This window comes from Lepus europaeus, chromosome 1, assembly GCF_033115175.1.
Source record: "Lepus europaeus isolate LE1 chromosome 1, mLepTim1.pri, whole genome shotgun sequence".
In the NCBI taxonomy this organism is placed as follows: domain Eukaryota; kingdom Metazoa; phylum Chordata; class Mammalia; order Lagomorpha; family Leporidae; genus Lepus; species Lepus europaeus.
In genome coordinates this window covers 43,453,803-43,472,921 of record NC_084827.1, presented here as the reverse complement: position 1 = coordinate 43,472,921, position 19,119 = coordinate 43,453,803, and the positions used below count along the sequence as shown (strand labels likewise).

At 44.8% G+C, this 19,119-nt stretch overlaps 2 protein-coding genes across 2 annotated transcripts in view; one reads left to right on the top strand and one right to left on the bottom strand.

Moving 5' to 3' along the window:
- FBXL13 (F-box and leucine rich repeat protein 13) overlaps positions 1-19,119 on the top strand; it is a 251,473-nt gene that overhangs the window by 101,719 nt on the left and 130,635 nt on the right. The window contains exon 10 of the mRNA XM_062212179.1: positions 16,980-17,032. Within this exon, the coding sequence (XP_062068163.1) occupies positions 16,980-17,032 (53 nt within the window). The remainder of the gene's footprint in view (positions 1-16,979; positions 17,033-19,119) is intronic.
- Positions 1-19,119, bottom strand: part of LRRC17 (leucine rich repeat containing 17) — a 39,221-nt gene that overhangs the window by 4,235 nt on the left and 15,867 nt on the right. Inside the window, exons 2-3 of the mRNA XM_062212307.1 lie at positions 12,711-13,620; positions 3,119-3,274 (exon numbers count right to left, since the gene is read on the bottom strand). Coding sequence (XP_062068291.1) covers positions 3,119-3,274; positions 12,711-13,485 — 931 coding nt within the window. The 5' untranslated portion in view covers positions 13,486-13,620. The remainder of the gene's footprint in view (positions 1-3,118; positions 3,275-12,710; positions 13,621-19,119) is intronic.

The following is a 19,119-nucleotide window of genomic DNA, read 5'->3' as shown; positions in this document are numbered from 1 at the left end:
TTCTGCCGCTGGTTCATTCCCCAAATGGCCGCAACAGCCAGGGCTAGGCCAGGCTGAAGTCAGGAGCCTGGAACGCCATCCAGGTCTCTTACACTGCTTTCCCAAGTACATTAGCAGGAAGCTGGATCAGAAATGGATGCCAGCATTGCAGATGGTGGCTTCACCAGAGGCATCAGTATGCTGGCCCCAGGCCCAGCAGATTAAGCCACCACTAGGGACGCCCGTGCTGTGTATCAGAGTACTGGTTCCAGTCCCAGCTCCTCGCCTTCTGATCCAGCTCCCTGCTAATTTGCCTGAGAAGCGGCAGATGAGGCCCAAGTAATTGAGCCCTCACCACCCGTGTGGGAGACCTGATGGAGTTCCTGGCTCCTGGCTTCAGTCTGGCCCCGCCCCTTCTGTTGCAGGCATTTGGGGGAGTAAATCAGTAGATGCAGATGGAAGATATCTCTAGCATTCTGCCTTTAAAGTAAATAAATATATAAATCTTTAGAACACTGTTGCACTGCTATTTACTACTTTAATACATTGTATTTATTTTACATATTTGAAAGGGAGAGAGAGACACGTACAAATAAAGAGAGAGAGAGAGAGAGAGAGAGAGACAGAGAGAGACAGAGAGAGAGAGACAGAGAGAGACAGAGAGAGTAAGGAATAGAGAGAGAGAGAGAGAATCTCCTCCACTGATTTATTCCTTAAATGTCAATAATAGTTGGGGCTGCGATAGGCTAAAGTTGGGATCTGGGCACGCCATCAGGTGTCCCCACATGGGTGACAGGGACCCAAGTGTCTAAGCTGTCACCTGCTGCCTCCCAGGGTGCACAGTGGCAGGAAGCTGGAATCAGGAGTGCAGTCAGGTCTTGAACTCAGGCACTGTGATAGTCCAAATGATGTCTTAATAGCTGTGCTGAACTCCTGCCTCAGGCTGATACTTTCAATAGTTGATGAAGTACAGTTTTGGACAACAGTCAGAAGGCAATTAGATGTTTGTTCAGGGACCTTTGGCATGGCATGCTTTTCCTGCAGGTCATTAGTTCTCATGGGGCAAGAGTGGATAGTGAGAGAGAGAGACAGAAAGGTCTTCCTTTGCCGTTGGTTCACCCTCCAGTGGCTGCCGCGGCCAGTGCGCTGCGGCCGGCGCACCGCGCTGATCCAATGGCAGGAGCCAGGTGCTTCTCCTGGTCTCCCATGGGGTGCAGGGCCCAAGCACTTGGGCCATCCTCCACTGCACTCCCGGCCATAGCAGAGAGCTGGCCTGGAAGAGGGGCAACCGGGACAGAATCCGGCGCCCCGACCGGGACTAGAACCCTGTGTGCCCGCACCGCAAAATGGAGGATTAGCCTAGTGAGCCACGGCGCCGGCTACCACCTCCAGCTTCTTCTCCTTGTGGTCTGGCTTTGGGGAAACTGGCTGCCGGTGCCTGGCCTAAACACTAATGTAATGATGGCTCACTTGGGGAAGGGTGGCTATATTTTCTTTTCCTTTTTCTTTTTAAGATTTATTTTATTTATTGAAAGGCAGAGTGACAGAGAGAAAGGGAAGGACAGACAGAGAAAGAGATCTGCCAGTCTCTGGTTCACTCCTCAAACGTCTGCAATGGCCGGGGCAGGGCCAGGCCAAAACCAGGAACCAGAAACTCTATCCTGGTCTCTCATGTGGATGGCAGGGTCCTTCAGCTGCTGCTTTCCCACACATGTTAGCAGGAAGCTGCAACAGAAGTGGAGCAGCCAGGACTTGAACCAGCGCTCCAATATGGGATGTTGACATTGCAGGCAGTGGCAGGGCCACAGCAGCAGTCCCATCTGTAGTATTCTTATTAATTGTGATATGACAGTTGCCTTTGACTTCACAAAGCAAAGATGCACCCAAGCTTGCACTGTTCAAACAGGCTATAGTGTAAGTATTGCCCACTGCTGTTCCTTTGGGAAATTTTTAAAAAATATTATTTCCCAATATTTAAAAAAGATGTTAATTCTACAGTGTGCCTGTGTGGTTCCATAACATCATTCTCAATTTTCACTTCTCTCTGGTGAAAATCACTGTGTACTACTAATAGTATTGCATCGCAATTAATAAAAGCAGGAGAAACAACTGTTCCCAAAATATTTATAGCACTATAGTGCATTATTGATAGTATTAATCATTTTTTAAGATTTTTCAAACTGGAGTAACAACATGAAGGCACATGTATTACATATGTTGCAAATCTGATCCACATTACAATAATTCTCAGTTCTTTTAGCTAGATTTAGTGTGTTGATTACTTAACTGACCAAGCTTTTTTTTTTTTTTTTTTGGCCAGAGGCTTTGCTTAACATGGAGAAGAGGTTTGAACAGTGGAAAAACAGTTTATCTTGATTTGGGATTAGGCTTAATTTGTCTGGCTCTGGTTTGAGCACATTTTGTCTTCATTTATGAGCTCAGTGCTTACCAGTTTATTTCAAATTTAAACAAATTGGGGCTTTTGCAAAGAAAGATGCCAAATGTGAATTTCCCTTTAAAAATCACTACTTGCTTAGTGTATTATTGCCCATTTGCCACATATTCTTATTTTTAAAAATATATTTTACAAAACATTTACTATTTGGGATGATTTGGGACATGCTGCTTAGTATCCCGTACTAAGCACATTGTCACAAATGTTTCTCTCAAGTGCCAAAAAGTCCTAGTTTAGGTGTTATATTCAATTAAAATTCATACTTTTTATCATTTAGCTTAATTTAATTTTTTAAAAAAATTAAGTTATATTTACTATAAATTTTAACATGGGGAAAAAATCACGAGACTATATGTGAATGGTCACTCCAAGGCACTGGGCAGAGTGGGAAAGTCTTAGGGTGCTAAGAGTAGTGTGGACTCCCCATCTCTGCTCAGAAAGGCAGGTTAGCTAACTGGGAGAACTCATCCTCACTGTGGAGATGCTGCAGTTACAAGTGTACCCTTCAGAGTATCGGCTGTGATGCAGCAGCCAACCTCGCTCTTCCTGGGCCGTGCGTTCAGTACATCTAACTCTGCTCGCTCTCACTGCTCCGGTCAGTTCTTTCACCATCTGTGATTCTGGCCTCCATCAGTCACTTCCCACGACAGATACCTGTCACCCATTTCACTGAGTGGTACATACCAGGATCTATGAATTCAATGCCGTTGCTGCTGAGGTTTAATTTCTTTAGCTCATGCACATCTTCAAATTCCTTGGGTCGAAGCTGTTTGATTTTGTTGTATGACAAGTCAAGTTTAACAATGTCTGGAGGGATGTTGTTTGGAACTTTCTTTAGCTCTGGAAAAAATTAACAATATTTAAATTATGGTGCCTTTCTTGCCCCTGTTCTCTTCAATACTGTAAACCTTTATGTTGTTGAAGAACCAGTTGTTAAAGGTAAAGGAGGAAGGCGTATCCCCAAGCCAAAGAAAATTGGTATGAGCAAACCTTAGCATGCGCTCAATTCCATCAAAGCCCATCACTTCCAGAGCATCACGCCTAGAGGAGGGGCAGTCACTCCTTGCTGAGCTGTGCTGAGGAGCTCCCTGGAGGCAGGGTAGCCAATCAGAGTAAGACCAGCAGGTAGTGCAGCTAAATTGGCTGAGTCAGCAGATTAAGCTCAGGGACTCAGTCCTGGCCAGCCATTACAAACACCTGGGCAGCTTTTTCTTTCTTTTTTTCTTCTTCTTCTTCTTTTTTTTTTTTTTTAATAGAAGTTGATGTCACACACACACACACACACACCGCAAACTAAACATGCATGTACCCTCCCATGCTCTTCCCACTCCTTTAGGAGTCTTCCTGATTCATGACTGCTTTTTTGTTGGATCTTCTCCTTAGGCTCCTTTGACAACAAACAAGCTCAAGTCTGTCCACCCTGAAAACAAACACAAAGCTCTTGACCCTGAGGACCTCCAGCTGTTACCGTCCTTCTCCTCTCCCTGGATGCTAAAATCCAAGAAACCACAGTCCTGATTGCTGTGCCTGCTTCCTCATCACCCGCTCACACCCCTTAGTCTGGGCTCCACCACTCCCTGACTTTCCCTGCTGTAGCTGGAATTGGGCTCCTCCGGAAGAGCAGTCACAGTAGCAGTACCACTCCTCTTCCAATAAAACACAAACATCCCTAAAAGAGGAAGCCAGGCTATTACTTACTTATTTATTTGAAAGATTTATTTATTTATTTCAAAGTCCGAGTTACAGACAAAGAGAGAGGGAGAGTTCTTCCATCCATTGGCTCATTCCTCAAGAGGCCACAACAGGCAGGGCTGGGCCAGGCCCAAGCCATGAGCCACGAGCTTTTTCCAGGTCTCCCACGTGGGTGTCGGGGGCCCAAACACTTGGGCTATCTTCAGCTGCTTTTCCAGGTAAACTAACAGTGAGCTGGACCGGAAATGGAGCAGCCAGGACAAGAACCAGTGTCCATTTGGCTGGCTTTCCTTGCTATGCCACAACGCTTGCCCCTTATTTATTTATTTTTAAAAACCGCCTTTTAAAATCTGCCTTTTATTGATTTGAGAGGCAGAGACGGAGAGCATGTGCTCCCACCTGCTGTTTCACTCCTCAGATGCCTGCAATGGGTTGGGCTGAGTCTGGTGACCTGCTTCTTACCCAAAGACTGCAGCAATACAATAGGATGTTGCGGCCGGCGCCGTGGCTCAATAGGCTAATCCTCCGCCTTGCAGCACCGGCACACCGGGTTCTAGTCCCGGTTGGGGCACCGGATTCTGTCCCGGTTGCCCCTCTTCCAGGCCAGCTCTCTGCTGTGGCCAGGGAGTGCAGTGGAGGATGGCCCAAGTGCTTGGGCCCTGCACCCCATGGGAGACCAGGATAAACACCTGGCTCCTGCCTTCAGATCAGTGCGCTGGCCGCGGCGGCCATTGGAGGGTGAACCAATGGCAAAAAAAAAAAAAAAAGGAAGACCTTTCTCTCTGTCTCTCTCTCACTGTCCACTCTGCCTGTCAAAAAAAAAAAAAAAAAAAAAAAATAGGATGTTGCTTCTGTGATGAGGTTACCAGAGATTGTGACTTTCATCTTGCTACAGCTCTCTCTTTGGCTGGCTTTGATGAAGCAAAATGCCATGTTTGAGAGGCCCACATGGCAAGGAATTAAAGGTGGCCTCAGCCAACAGGGAACCAAGGCCTCAGTACCATAGTCCTTGAGTGGCTGAATCCTGCCAACAACGCTACCACCTTGAAAGAGAGTCCTTTCCCAGCTGAGCCTTCAGATGAACTCACAGCCCTGAGCTCTCATCAACACTTTGATTGCACCCTTGTGAGAGGTGTGGCGCAAAGGCCCCAGCTGAGACCAATCTGGTTTTCTGGCCCACAGATAATAAACGTGTGTTGTTTTAAGCTGCGAAATTTTGGGGGTAGTTTGTTGTATGGCAATAGATGATTAATGCATGATAAGTAAGAAGAGCCCATTAAGTTTGTCGAGTGTAATGATTCAGATATATGAGGCCTCTTACAATAAAAGTGCTTTGAGAATTTGGGCTGATCTTATTTCTGTCTTCTGACAAGACATTGGTCTGTTTGACCTAGAATTGTGTCTGCCAACACACTGAAAGGAGAAAGGTTTTAAGATTTGAATTGATTATAACATTGCAACAATGAGAGAATCCTGCATTTAAAAATGCCAAGACTAACTGGAGAGCTGTACTCTTCTTAGGCACTACAAGGAGTTGGAGGTTCTAGCAACATGTAAAAACCAGTTAACTGAAGTTTGAGGACAGAAGAAATAATTTCTGGACATTATGAGTTTGAGTGATTATTGAGAACAGCTGTGGCATCTTTTATTTAGAACGCTTTGAAAAGTAGGATGAGTTGTATTTCCCAATACCGAGGGCCCCACCTCTTCTCACTTCCTGCACTGTTGCTGCTTTGTTCCAAGCCACCATCACCTCTTGTCTGGATTGTTTCCAGAGTGTCAGAAGCCTATGCGATCCTGTTAAAAACATATCTCTGCCTGTATCAGTTTTCCAGATGGTGAGATCCTCCAGGGGCTTCCCACCTCACTGTAAATAAAGCCAGAGGTCCTATAAAACCATTAAGGACTGTAGAGCATCCTTGTCCCCAGAGTCAGCACCTCCGAGGTCTAGGAAGCAGCCTGTTTGTCAGATCTTGCTTCCTGAAGCCACATCTGCTGGGCTGGGCATGGGGGTGGATGACAGAGCAACCACTGCAGGACATGGTTAGAGTGGGTTAACCACAAATCAATGGGTAGAAAAAATGTTTAGAAGAACACCGTGAAACCCAGCTTAAGAAATGTGGCAGAACTGTCGATGCTGTAGAAAAGAATGTGAATTGAGAACCAACTTTGGGGTTGTTAGCAAGAGCCCCATGTAAAAATAGGACCTGCAAGTAATACCAGGAAATGCACACAACAAAGCCTTTGCTAATATGGCTTAGAAAAACATGGAAAAATCATAGCATATGTGTTTCTATGATGAGTAAAAACAAACCATGAGTTGTTTTACCTTAGAACTTGAATGTGAATTGCAAATATTGATGCCAAGTATGTTTCTCTTTGATAAAGAGTAGATAAATACAGATTTCACCAGGCCAGAAGTCAAATTTTATCAATGTCCCCATTTCTAGACCAGGTACCACATGGTATCCATATATCCTTTTTACTGTTACTGCAAATTCTTGGTTAATTCCTAAAGGAATACCATATTTACTGCATTGTCACCCCTTGCAAATCTTGCCTTTCTCCCAACTAAACCTTGTTGGTTTTGAAGAGGAAATTGGGGCACTTTCTTCCTGTAATCTTTCCACTTCGATTGGCTGTCTTGGTTGTCGTAAGTCTTAGAACTACTCCGACAGCTGGGTGATAGTAGGTAAAGAGATACGAATGGCTTTGTTTACCGAAAATAACGCATTCGTTAACTATTGTCCAAGTCAGTGGTAAAACTGTGCCATTAACTTCAGGAGCTCCTGGGGGCCATTTACCTGCAGAATTCCCCCCAGCCAGATCTTAGAAGTAGAAGGACTACTTCACATTAGTAACTCTGGAGCTAAAAGCAATTGAAAAACTCCTACTTTCGTGTATTCTTGCAAATCCATTTACCTCAATGTGTCATGAACATGCTTTTCAACTAACCTCACATTTATTCCCTTTGAAAAACTAAGTTTTGTTGGAAAAGTGCCTGTGTGAATAAAACTGCTATTCCTTTTTTCATGCTGTCTGAAGGTAAAAATAGTGATCTTTGAGGTCTATGTGGTCACACTGGCATACACTGAATATCCAACTCACGCCATCTGACTCACTCCAAGGCAGCTGGCAAACACAACTCCTGACTGAGGGGAATCCGCACTGGGTTCCCTCTGTGGGATCTGCACATGCTAAACTCATACAGAGCCCAAGAGAAGGCTGCGATACTGAAAGGAGGCCTTCAGAAAGCATTGGTAAATTCTTCGTGGTTAATAAATGATCCCAGAGGGGCCAGCACTGTGGCATGATGGGTAAAGCCTCCACCTGCAGTGTCAGCATCTCATATGGGCGCCGGTTCGAGTCCCAGTTGCTCTACTTCCCATCCAGCTCTCTGCTAAGGCCTGGGAAAGCAGTAGAAGATGGTCCAAGTCCTTGAGTCCCTGCACCTATGTGGGAGATCTGGAAGAAGCTCCTGGCTCCTGGCTTCGGATTGGCACAGCTCTGGCCATTGCAGCCAATTGGGGAGTGAACCAGCGGATGGATCTCTCTCTCTCTCTCTCTCTCTCTCTCTCTCTCTCTCTCTCTGCCTTTCCTTCTCTCTCTGTGTAACTCTGACTTTCAAATAAATAAATAAATCTTTAAAAAAATATTCCCAGAATCCTGAAGGAAGACACTGCATGGTGATCAGTGGCTTGTAAGCCAAATCGTGAGCTGCCTGTGTGGCCTGTGAAGAGCAAATTGTCTTCTCTTAACTCAGTTTTATAATTTCTAAAACAAGAATATTAATAGTTCATCTTTTAGGGTTGGGTGGAGGAAATACATAATGCATGTAAACTGTTGTGTCTCAGGGCCCCAGAGTATTTAGATGATAGCTCTTGCTCATTAATGTCACTGATAGGGGCCGGCGCTGTGGCGTAGCAGGTAAAGCTGCTGCCTGCAGTGCTGGCATCTCATATGGGCACCGGTTTGGGTCCCAGCTGCTCCACTTCTGATCCAGCTCTCTGCTGTGACCTGGGGAAGCAGTAGAAGATGGCCCGAGTCCTTGGGCCCCTGCACCCACTTGGGAGACCCAGAAGGAGCTCCTGGATCCTGATTGGCACAGCTGTGGCCGACTGGGGAGTGAACCAGCAGATGGAGGACCTCTCTCTCTCTCTCTCTCTCTCTCTCTCTCTCTCCCTTTCTCTGCCTCTTTTTCTCTGTGTAACTCTGACATTCAAATAAATAAATAAGCCTTTAAAAAAAATCACTGCTAGTTCCAGTCTCAATGGCATGTGGTAGGCTTCTTTAGATTCTACATAAGGCCTAACACGTGGCACAGAATCACCAAAACTATTACTACATTCCAGCAGGGATGAGCTTTGCTGGATGTTTCTTCTTAGTATTTGACATTTGGTAGCCATTTATAGGATAGAATAAGGAAAATTAGAGTGGATTAAATTCATGCTTTTGTGCTTGAATCTTAGCCATGGTTTTAACTTAAATGTACTTTTAAAGGTTCCTTAAATTACTGCTTTGAAAGAAATAAGGAAAGCAGCTCAGTTATCATCATCTATCTAAAGCACACGGCCTTGTGTGGGGCACCACCAAAGGGACTTTAATAGACAAGTTTTGCCTTTCAGTTTATGGGACTCATAAATTGGGAAATGTGGCAGAGCAATATAGCAAAAAGAAAGACAGAAATTATCAAATGAATCAATAGATTGATGTAAACCATAGTGAAAACCATTTTTATTGATGGCATTAAAAGACAAAACTACCCTTAGGGGCAGGCATCATGGCACAGTGAGTTAAGCCACCACTTTGGACACTCACAGCCTCTATCATAGTGCCTGGAATCGCATCCTGGCTACTTCACTTCTGATCCAGCTTCCTGCTAATGTCCCTTGAGTATGTGGGTTCCTGCCACCCACATGGGAGAACAGGATGAAGTTCCTGGCTCTTGGCTTCAGCCTGACCTAGCCTTGGCTATTGCCAGTGTTTGGGGATTGAACAAGTAAACCCAAGGTCTCTCTCTATATATATCTCTATCTCTCTCTCTCTCTTACACACACACACACACACACACACATTCTGCTTTTCATATAAGTAAATTAAAAAAAAAAACCTACACTTCACCTTATAATCTAAAAGTATAGGCTCTGAATTACATAGCCATGAACATTTAGAGGAGCTTGAGTCATCCATTAATGGATGTATATACTAAGTGTATATACTTACTGTATGTACTAAGTGTGTGTGAAACCTTATGTACGTTGTGTTCCAGTAAAGAGTATATGCATTTTTAGAGCAGGAGCTCTGAATTAATGGGCCATTTCTGGAAGGTTGTATTTAGACAATAATATGTTAAAAAAAAGAAAGCAATGAAATATATTTGTATTTTTATAAGTTGATGTTTGCCAAAAGAAAAATATTTTGGGGAAAAAAAGGTGAGGATACTGAAACAGAACTAGTCTCATTGTGGAAGGGAATAGCCCAAGAGTATAAAAATAGTAGGAAAAAAGCACTTCCTAACATGTTATATCTTTTTTTTTAAGATTTATTTATTTATTTGAAAGATGGAATTACAGAGAGGCAGAGGCAGAGACAGAGACAGAGAGGTCTTCCATCTGCTGGTTCACTCTCCAGATGGCTGCAATGGCTGGAGTTGCGCCAATCTGAAGCCAGGAGCCAGGGGATTCTTCCAGTTCTTCCCTGTGGGTGCAGGGACCCAAGGATTTGGGCCATCTTCTACTGCTTTTCCAGGCTATAGCAGAGAGCTGGATCAGAAGTGGAACAGCTGGATCTCGAACCGGTGCCCATATGGGGTGCAGGTGGCGGCTTCACCCACTGTGCCACAGCACTAACCCCATGTTATATTTCCTTAGGACACAGTGTAGATGTCTTAAATTTTGTGTAGATGGTATTTTTCTCAGATTATTAATAAACTTCATCCTACTGACTTTTCTCTTTGACCCTGATGCAGTAAGTAGAAATCCACTTAACTCAAATGTATGATTGTAGCTTTGTGTTGTTTTTAAAATGCATAATTGCATGGGGCCAGCATTGTGGCACAGCAGGTTAGCCGCCATGTGCAATGCTGGCATCCTCTATTGGAGCACCAGTTCAGGTCCCAGCTGCTACACTTCTGATCCAGCTTTCCACTAATGTGTCTGGGAAGCTTCCTGCTGATGTGTGAATGATGGCCCAAATGGAGGTCACTGCCACTCACATGGGAGACCCAGATGGAGTTCCTCGTTCCTGGCTTCAACCTGGCCCAGCACTGGGTGTTGCAGGCATTTGAGGAATGAACCAGCAGATGGAAGAGTGTGTGCTTCTCTCCCTCTCTCTCTCACTCTAACTTTCAAATAAATGAATACATAAATCTTTAAATAAATACACAAGAATATTTATAAATCTATAATTCCAGTTACAGCCTAAGCATCATAAAAGAAATCCCAGTAAAACATGCTCTTCAGCATGAATTAAGTACCCACCATAACAATAGCTGGGAAATTTTACCCAACCTGGCTACAGAGAAACCACGTCTACTGCCCTTTTGGGAATTCTCTAATGCTTGCATTGCCAAGGCCACTGCTTGTTTGATTGGATGAACTCTGGACGACAGCAGAGCAAAGTCAAAAGCTGATAGGCTCCAACTCAGGTAGACCAAGGTTCAAATCTTAGCCTGGCTGCTTGTTAGTGAGACCTTGCCCAAGTGACTGAACCTTCCTGGGCTCAATTTTCCTCATCCAAAAATGGGAATACTACCTCCATCCTGGAGGTTGTGGACAACTTGTGTGAGATACCTGGAGTGAAGTAGCTTCTCAATTAATGAGTGCCTTCAAGTTCAGAGCAGCTTGTCCCGAGTTAAGATGCTGTGATGGCTCCCCTGTGGCACTGAATTATGTATGCTGTTCATACAGGGTCTTAGCAAGCAAACCTCTCTGTGCCACGTGGCTATGGTTTGATCCAAGCAGGTGTCTGCTTTGGGTCACCATGACTTTTGCTGCTAGGTGAACAAATTCACACCTGGGCTCTGGTGGCCTGATTCTTTGATATGAACAAATTCTCTGCAGATGCTGAGATTTCTGTGGTCCTCCACACCTTCCCTCTCTCTTGCCCTCAGACAAAACACAACCTCCCCAAATAGGTAGAAGGCATAATAACATACTCTGTATAATCCTAGGCCCATGACATCAGGCTTTGTTTTTATATGATAGATAAATTATTAACCCATGCAAGAAGTGGAACATAGACATGATCATATGGCTTGTTATCTAGTGTTGTTTAGCATTCCCCAGGCCACACTTGGAGAACATCTGTGTCCACTAACATGTCAAGGGCCTTCCCAGAATCTCCCATCTGTTTCTTTAGTTCATGGCTTTATCCCCTACGTGCAAATTCTGCACAGTTCTAGTACAAGACATTGTGGGATATAAAACCCAGTAAGGATTTGCCAATAGAAGGTAATATTCTAGGACTTCCTTGGTCTCATAAATCTTGGATACATTCTTTCTTTTTTTAAAGATTATTTGAAATGTTGCAACACCTGGGCCAGGCCGAAGTCAGTGGCCAGAGACTCCATCTGGGTCTCCCTCATGAGTGGCAGGAACCTAAATACTTGGGCCATCTTCTGCTGCCTTCCAGGTGCCGTAGTGGGAAGCTACATTGGAAGCAGAGGATCTAGGATTCAAATAGGCTCTCTGATAGGGGATGCAAGTGTCCCATGCTGGGGCTTGACCTGCTGCATACAGGATAAATGCTTTAGATTTAGCCCTTTCCAATGTCTTTGTTTTGGGGTGGTGGGTACTTGTCACAGTGATTAATAAGACACCTACCTCCCATATCAGACTGTGGGTTCGAGACTCACTCCACTCCCAACTCTAATTTCCTGCTACTGTGTGCCCTGGGAGGCAGCAGGTGATGGCGCAAGCACTTTGAGCCCCCGCTACCTATGTCTGAAGACCCTATTAACTTCCCAGCTCCTGGCTTCCATTTGACTCAACCCTGTCTGTTGTGGGCAGCTGGGGAGTAGATCAGCAGATGGCAGATCTCTTTCTGTGTCTCTGTCTCTCTCTACTTTGAAATATATAGAATGTTTTTTGTTTTACTCTGGGCAACTCAGGAACAGTAAAGATACAGGATGTTGGCAAGAATTGACTAAAACCTTGGAACGAACTGTCAAGAAATACAGAAGCACTGTCACTCCCTCTTACAGATGTTTTTATTCCTTTAATTATCTGCCCACAGATGCATAGCTCATTTTGACTTTAACTAGTCAGGTTATGAATGGCATCTGCACCTGTTATACCCCCTGGTTTACCTGCATAAATTGAATTGCATCTAAGATGAAAGCAGTGCCTTAGAACCACAGCTTGTGAAGAGCAAATGCGCAGGACCCCAGTGGCGCCCCCTGCTGAGGACACGTCCTTTCGTCCTCTGCTGCCCTCTAATCACCAACCACTTTGGGTCTGGGCTCCAGAATAGGTTGGAGTCAACCTTATTTTCATTGGAGAAAGACTTAATGGTGGAGGGTGTTATAAGCTCCAGAGAGAATTTGCAATCATCCCCCAACTCAAAATGGAAGAAGCATACAAACCTTTCTTTTTGCAGTCCAGCGTTTGGATGGGAAACACGTAATTGTGACAAAGAGTCGAGTCCACCTCGGGCTTGGTGACGAGAGGTCTCCCGGCTACTTGGGATTTCGGGTCCAGCTGTTCCTTTTCCTCTTCGTTGCATAACTGTTCGGATCTTATCTGCAGCAGTTTTTTATTTTTCAGTTCCTGGGGGCTTTCGCACTTGGCGTAGTTCCCCAAGTTCCGGTTCCTGGGAATTTGCAACATCGAAACGAGCGTTTCTATCTCGCAGGTGCAATGCCAGGGGTTGTCGTACAGACGAAGGTAGCTCAGGAGCGGCGTGTAAATGAAGACCTCCTCGGTCAGGACCTTGATCTGGTTGTGCTGCAGTAAGAGGGTGGTGAGTTTGTTTAAGCCAAAGAACGCCTCACTCTCAATCTTGGAGATCTCATTCTGCTGCAGATCCAGGCTTCTCAGCTTCCTGAACTTGGAGAACATGTTGTTCTTCAATACCCGGATCTTGTTTCTGGCTAGCAGCATGTGCAGCAGATCCTGAGGCCAGCCAGGTAGCACATAGACTAGTTTTCTTTCCTGACAGTCCAAGTATTTCTCATGGAGATACGTGTACACGTCACAGGGGAGGCCTGGCGCATAGCGTCTGACCAGGCTGGAGGCGCGCCGGCCCCCACCTGCCCGGCCAGGAGTGGCCCGGCTTCTGGCACCGCCGCTGGGGCCTGCCTTGCGCAGCGCAGCCGCTTTGCAAAGGCATAGCAGGATTACAATGGTGACCACGCGCATCCTGTCATCCAGCTGGCTACAACTCCTTGCTGTGACAGATGGACCAGTGAAGGTATTCCTTTGAAATCTGCGTTTGGTCAATCTTAACTAATGTAGTTCAGGAACAGTGGGACCCAACTGGGTTCTGTGGAGGTCCTAGGTTAAAATAGAGAAAAAAAAAATACGTATTGGCAGTTAAGGACCACCACAGGCACTTTGTTGTTGATGGGAAATATCAGTCTTTCTTTAAGAGAAGCCCTCCTGGTTAACAAAGGCACCCCAGAGCCTCTGCTCCAACTTGCCTGGTTTAGTGGCCAATTATTTGGGCCCTGAATTTGAATCAAGGCTCTCCTACCTACTCAGCCGTGTAACCCAGGTCAGTTATTGAACCTCATCTTCGGCATCTATAAATTGGGACCAATTTATTGGGCCTCCTAATTTTGTTGCGAGGATGAGGTGGCTCATGCATGTCAGGAATGTCACAGTGTCTGGACTGGAGAGAGCAGACGGCACAATGGAAGCAGAAGCCTGGAATTCATCGTCACGTTGGATCTAAGACGCTTAAAGGAATTCTCCCCATAGGCCTGGGATGTGCTGAAATGGCTGTGTCTAGAGCTTATTTTTGTCTATCCTTTTCTGCCTCCCAGTCATCAACCACATTGAGGATGGACTCTGGAAACTCTAGGGAGAAGGTGGCTCTGTCCTTGTATCTCCTGTGTGTCTTGACTCCAATGACCCCCTCTAAGCGAAGACTTCTCTGTGGGCCTATTGAACCCCACACTCCCTCCAGATCCCCATGTGTTCCCATCCCTGTGCTGGTTTGATTTGCCTCCATAGCGCTCTTCACCACTGTCACAGTAGATATTTTACTTCGTTTATCTGCCTTCATTGATTAGAAACTGAACTCTGCAAGGGTGAAGGTGTGTATCTGTTTTGTTCACTGCCATATTTCCTGGACAAATGTTTGCTGAATGTATGAAATACCCTCAAACAACTATTCTGTAAGAACATGTACCTCAAAAACTAACTTTGGCCGGCACTATGCTGTAGTGGGCTAAGCCTTTGCCTGTGGTGCCAGCACCCCATATGGGCACCAGTTCGAGTCCCGGCTGCTTCTCTTCTGATCCAGCTCTCTGCTATGGCCTGGAAAAACAGTAGAAGATGGCCCAAGTGTTGGGCCCCTGCACCCACATGGAAGACCAGGAAGAAGCTCGTGGCTCCTGGCTTTGAATTGGCACACCTCTGGGTGTTGTGGCTATTTGGGGAGTGAACCAGCAGATAGAAGACCTCTCTCTCTTTCTCTCTCTCTCCCTGTCTGCTACCTCTCAAATAAACAAATAAAATCTGAAAAAACAAACAAACAAACAAAAAAAAACAAAAAAAAAACCTCGCGTTGGGACTCTGTTCTTGCCTTTATCACTAATGACTTTCAAGACCTGTACATTTTTAAGGATTGTTTTCATTTTTTTTTCCCAACTCTGAAACTACTTCTGGTTTGCATTCATTACTGAGAACGTGTTTACTCTTGGAAAAGATAGAAGTATTCCAAGTGGATTTATAAGTAATAACAGGTCTGTTATTATTAGCGTGGGGCTGTGATGAGCCGCACATGTGCTTTCTGTTTGTGGTAGCGCTTTGAAGGCCAGCCACACCCCCTGGCCTGGAGTTGTCCTGCTTGGTGGGGTCTCCTCCACCTAGAAGGCCTTCCCCTCTCTTTGTCTCAAGATTGCCGCCCTTCGACTGGTGTGTGTGTCCTCTCCAAGCTGCATCCAGAGATCTCAATGATTGGGTAACACTTTCCCTTCTGGACAGTGGCCTCTGGTCCCAGAGCTCATCAGGTCCTTAGCTTTTTCCACTTTTGTGTCTGCAGTTCTTTGTAAATTAAATGTAAATCTAACCTAAAAAATCATAGCAGGAGTGGGCATTTAACCTGGGACATCTGTGTTCCACATCCAAGTACCTGGGCTCCCAGCTTCGTGTTAATGCAGACCATGAGAAGCAGCAGGGATGGCTCAAGTAGTTGAGTTCCTTTTAGCACTTGGGAGACCTGGATTGTGTTCCTGGCTCCTGACTTGAGCTTTTGCTCTGCCCTGGCATTCCCAGGCATTGGGGGAGTGAGCCAGCAAATGGGAGTGCTCATGCACTCTCTTTCTGTCTCTCTATGCCTTTCAAATACATAAATAATTTAAAAATCATAACATTTTGTCTATTATTATTATGCATGTTGAATTATTTATGATATGTATGCTGTAGTGCTTGGGTGTACCGTTGTTTGCAACTTGCTTTGCAATGCGTAAAAAATAAGATGAATTGAGGGATATTTAAATAGATTTGTAGATAGGTGACTAGGTCATAAGGGAAATATATAATTAGAATCTGGGTGGTGGGCATGTAGACATTCATTGTGCATTTCTTTCAACTTTCCTGTGTGTCTGAGAAGTTCCATAATAAAATAATAAAAGAAACCAAACAGAACAAAATAGGTATGCACAGACACAAAAAACAAAAAATGGGTTGGGATGGTCATTGTGTCTCTGTAGGTTAAGCCTCCAGTTGGATCACCTGCATTCTGTATTGGAGTCTCAGCTACTCTGCTTCCAATCCAGCTTCCTGTTAAGGCACAGTCTAGGAGGCAGCAGATGATGGCTCAGTTACTTGGCTCACTGCCACCCGTATGGAAGACCAGATAGAGTTCCTGGCTCCTGGCTTTGCCCTGCTCCAGCCCTAGCTGTTGTGAGCATTCTCTCTCTCTCTCTCTCTCTCTCTCTCTCCTCTCTCTCTCTCTCTTCGGTTTTCAACTAAATGAAAAATAAAATTGGGGATGGTATTTTGGCATACCTGGTAAAGCTGCTGCTTCCAATGCCAGCATCCCTTGTGGGCACTGGTTCATGTCCCAGCTGTTCCAGTTCCAACCCAGCTCCCTGCTAATGGCCTGGGAAAAGCAGCAGAAGATGGCCCAAGTGCTTGGACCCTTGCACCCACGAGGGAGGCCCAGAAGAAGCTCCTGATCCCTGGCTTCAGCCTGGCCCAGCCCTGGCTATTATGGCCATCTTGGGGGTGAACCAGTGGATGGACGATCTCCTGCTGTCTGTCTTTTCTGTCTCTCTCTATATTTCGGACTTTCAAAATAAATAAATAAATTTTAAAATAAAATAAAACTTAAAAAAGAAACTTTTGATTTGTTTTTACAAAAAAAATGGTGCTTCCAAGTTAAAAGTTCTAAGTTCCAAGCTAAAAACACTAATGATATAGTGTTTTTTGCAAAGTAATATTTTTCTCCTTTGCCCTTCCTCCAATAATCTTTAAACTGTAATAAAAATGTGTATATATTTTAATTGTGAATCCAAAAGAAATAATTTTTGTGGGAAAACAAACCATATACTTGGAATATGTTATCTGCCAATGTATTTGTTTATTTTCTAATACATACATCACATTGAATGTAGGATTGAAAGAGTTTTAAGTTGGAACGCCTGTGCTGTGTTGTTCAGTGACGTGAAACTTGTTTGATTTAGGCCACTGTAGAAACTTGCAGGAGCTGAACGTCTCTGACTGCTCAACAATCACAGTGAGTATCAGCGGCTTAGGTACTGTTGTTGATGTAGATTCAGACTTGTCGCCTTGCCCTGTCTGTGTGCTCGGTCAGTATCCGATGTGCAAAAAAAAAAAAAAAGCAAACTATGTAAAGGATTGGAAAGAAATTTTACCCATCTGTAGGAAGCTGTTACTAATCTGTAACTAACTCCTCACCTAGAATAGAGATAGTCTTCTGTGTATAAAACTATGAAAATAGATCTTAGTAAAAAAATAAGACTGGGAATGGGAGAAGGAAGAGGAGGAGGGGTGTGAGTGTGGGTTGGGAAGGTGGGTACGGTGGGAAGAATCACTATGTTCCTGAAGTTGTACTTATGAAATGCATGCAAATAAATAAATAAATAAAAGAATATATCAAGGAAAAATAAGCTAATCTGTAAATAGATGCCCACCATTGGAGCCTCTGACGAGGGGGAACTCTTTGACGAGTCCACAGCAATGAATTGTATTTATATTCAATGGGTGTGTGTGTCTAAGACAGAAAAAAATTGGCTCAAGCAGAGATAATAGGTTGATTTAGTGGTTTTCAGGGCGATCAGCAGCCATGCCAAAGAAAACAGGAAGGAACATGTATCCCCAGTCACCTCCTTCCTGGACCCCTTCAGTCGCTGGTCCTTCCGGCAGCCCCCAGCCCATCTCCCACCCTGTGAATACTCTTTTCTAAAAGGCAGATCTGACCTCTCCAGGCCCTTGTGCTGTCAACGACACACATAGAGGACTGCTGGAGCCTGGGACCCTAAGCTGTTCTATGGCTTACACTTCCACATAAGCAAACTGCTGCCTTATGCCCTCAAGCATAATCCACATGGAATTGAGGCATAGCAATATGCATCAAAGACCACATCAGGGAAAAATACTCTCCTTTTTCTCTGCCTGTAGTGTGAGCTTGGGCTCTTAAGAGGGGAGGTTTCAAATCTTTGCAGCAACATCCCCAAATGTCTGCCGGTGGCTATAGTGAGGCCTTTTGTCAAAATGGATTTTTTCTTAATAGGGGCATTTTTAGCACCTACAACATTAAAGACAACCTGTTAGATGTCAGAAGGAATTTTTAAATGAATAAATTTTCAGTTCTTGCCCCCAGGGAACTTCAGTTCTGTATGTAAGTAGAAGATCAGAGTCCTTGAATTTGCCTTTCTTGCAGGAAAGTCAAAATAATGCCTTCTGCACTGAGTTTGTGAACATCAAAGTCTTGTCCAATTCTGGAGTCTAATAATAACGCAGGGTGGGTAATTTTATCCAGCTACAGTTTACTCTTGTTTCTTTCCTTTGGAGACATAGACTGGGAAAAGGCTTGCATGTAAGGAATTGGATAACGTTCATTCACGGGACTTTACTTTCTAAGCTTGTCTTGTGAACTCCGTTACATTCAGAAGGCTGTCAGTGCATCGGGCACAAATTCATATGCCATTCTGCGACATAGGCACCCAAACAGCCTCTGCATTCATTCAGTGCCCAAATCAAGCCCCCTGATGCTCTCCAACACTGAGAATGGGAAGGACTGAGCTTGTTTGGATGTCCACAAGCTCCTCCAGACGGGAGAATGGATCGCGTCCCCATCTCAAAAGTTCAGTCGGATAAAGCATACTGCACATTCCCCGCCCCGTCCCGCACTGTCGTCTTCCCCGCGGCTGCCTCTCTGAGCCTGTGGAAGCCAGCTTTGTCTCCTCTCCCTTCCCCATCTCATTTGCGTTTTCAACAAGTGCATAATCACTTTGCTACTTGATTGGCACACTGGACATTTCTGAAGACAGATGTTGTGTCTACCCATTGTGGTCGTATTCACCAGTCTTTTCAGGAAAGTCGTACTTTATATTTTTTGTCTATCCACATGTTTCCAAATCTTACACCTTGGTGATGGATTCTAGAACAAGTGCCCGCATCTTGAATGTGGTGGTAAAAGCCCAATGTTCATCAGGAGCCCTGCACTTGCCTTTGCACTTGGGCTTGCACTCACGCAGCATTGGTACCTAGAATCTGTCCTATAGCAGAATCAACAGGAATTTACAGCTCAAAACAGAAATGTGTGTTCTCTTTAAGGACAGTTTGCCGCTCCATAAATCA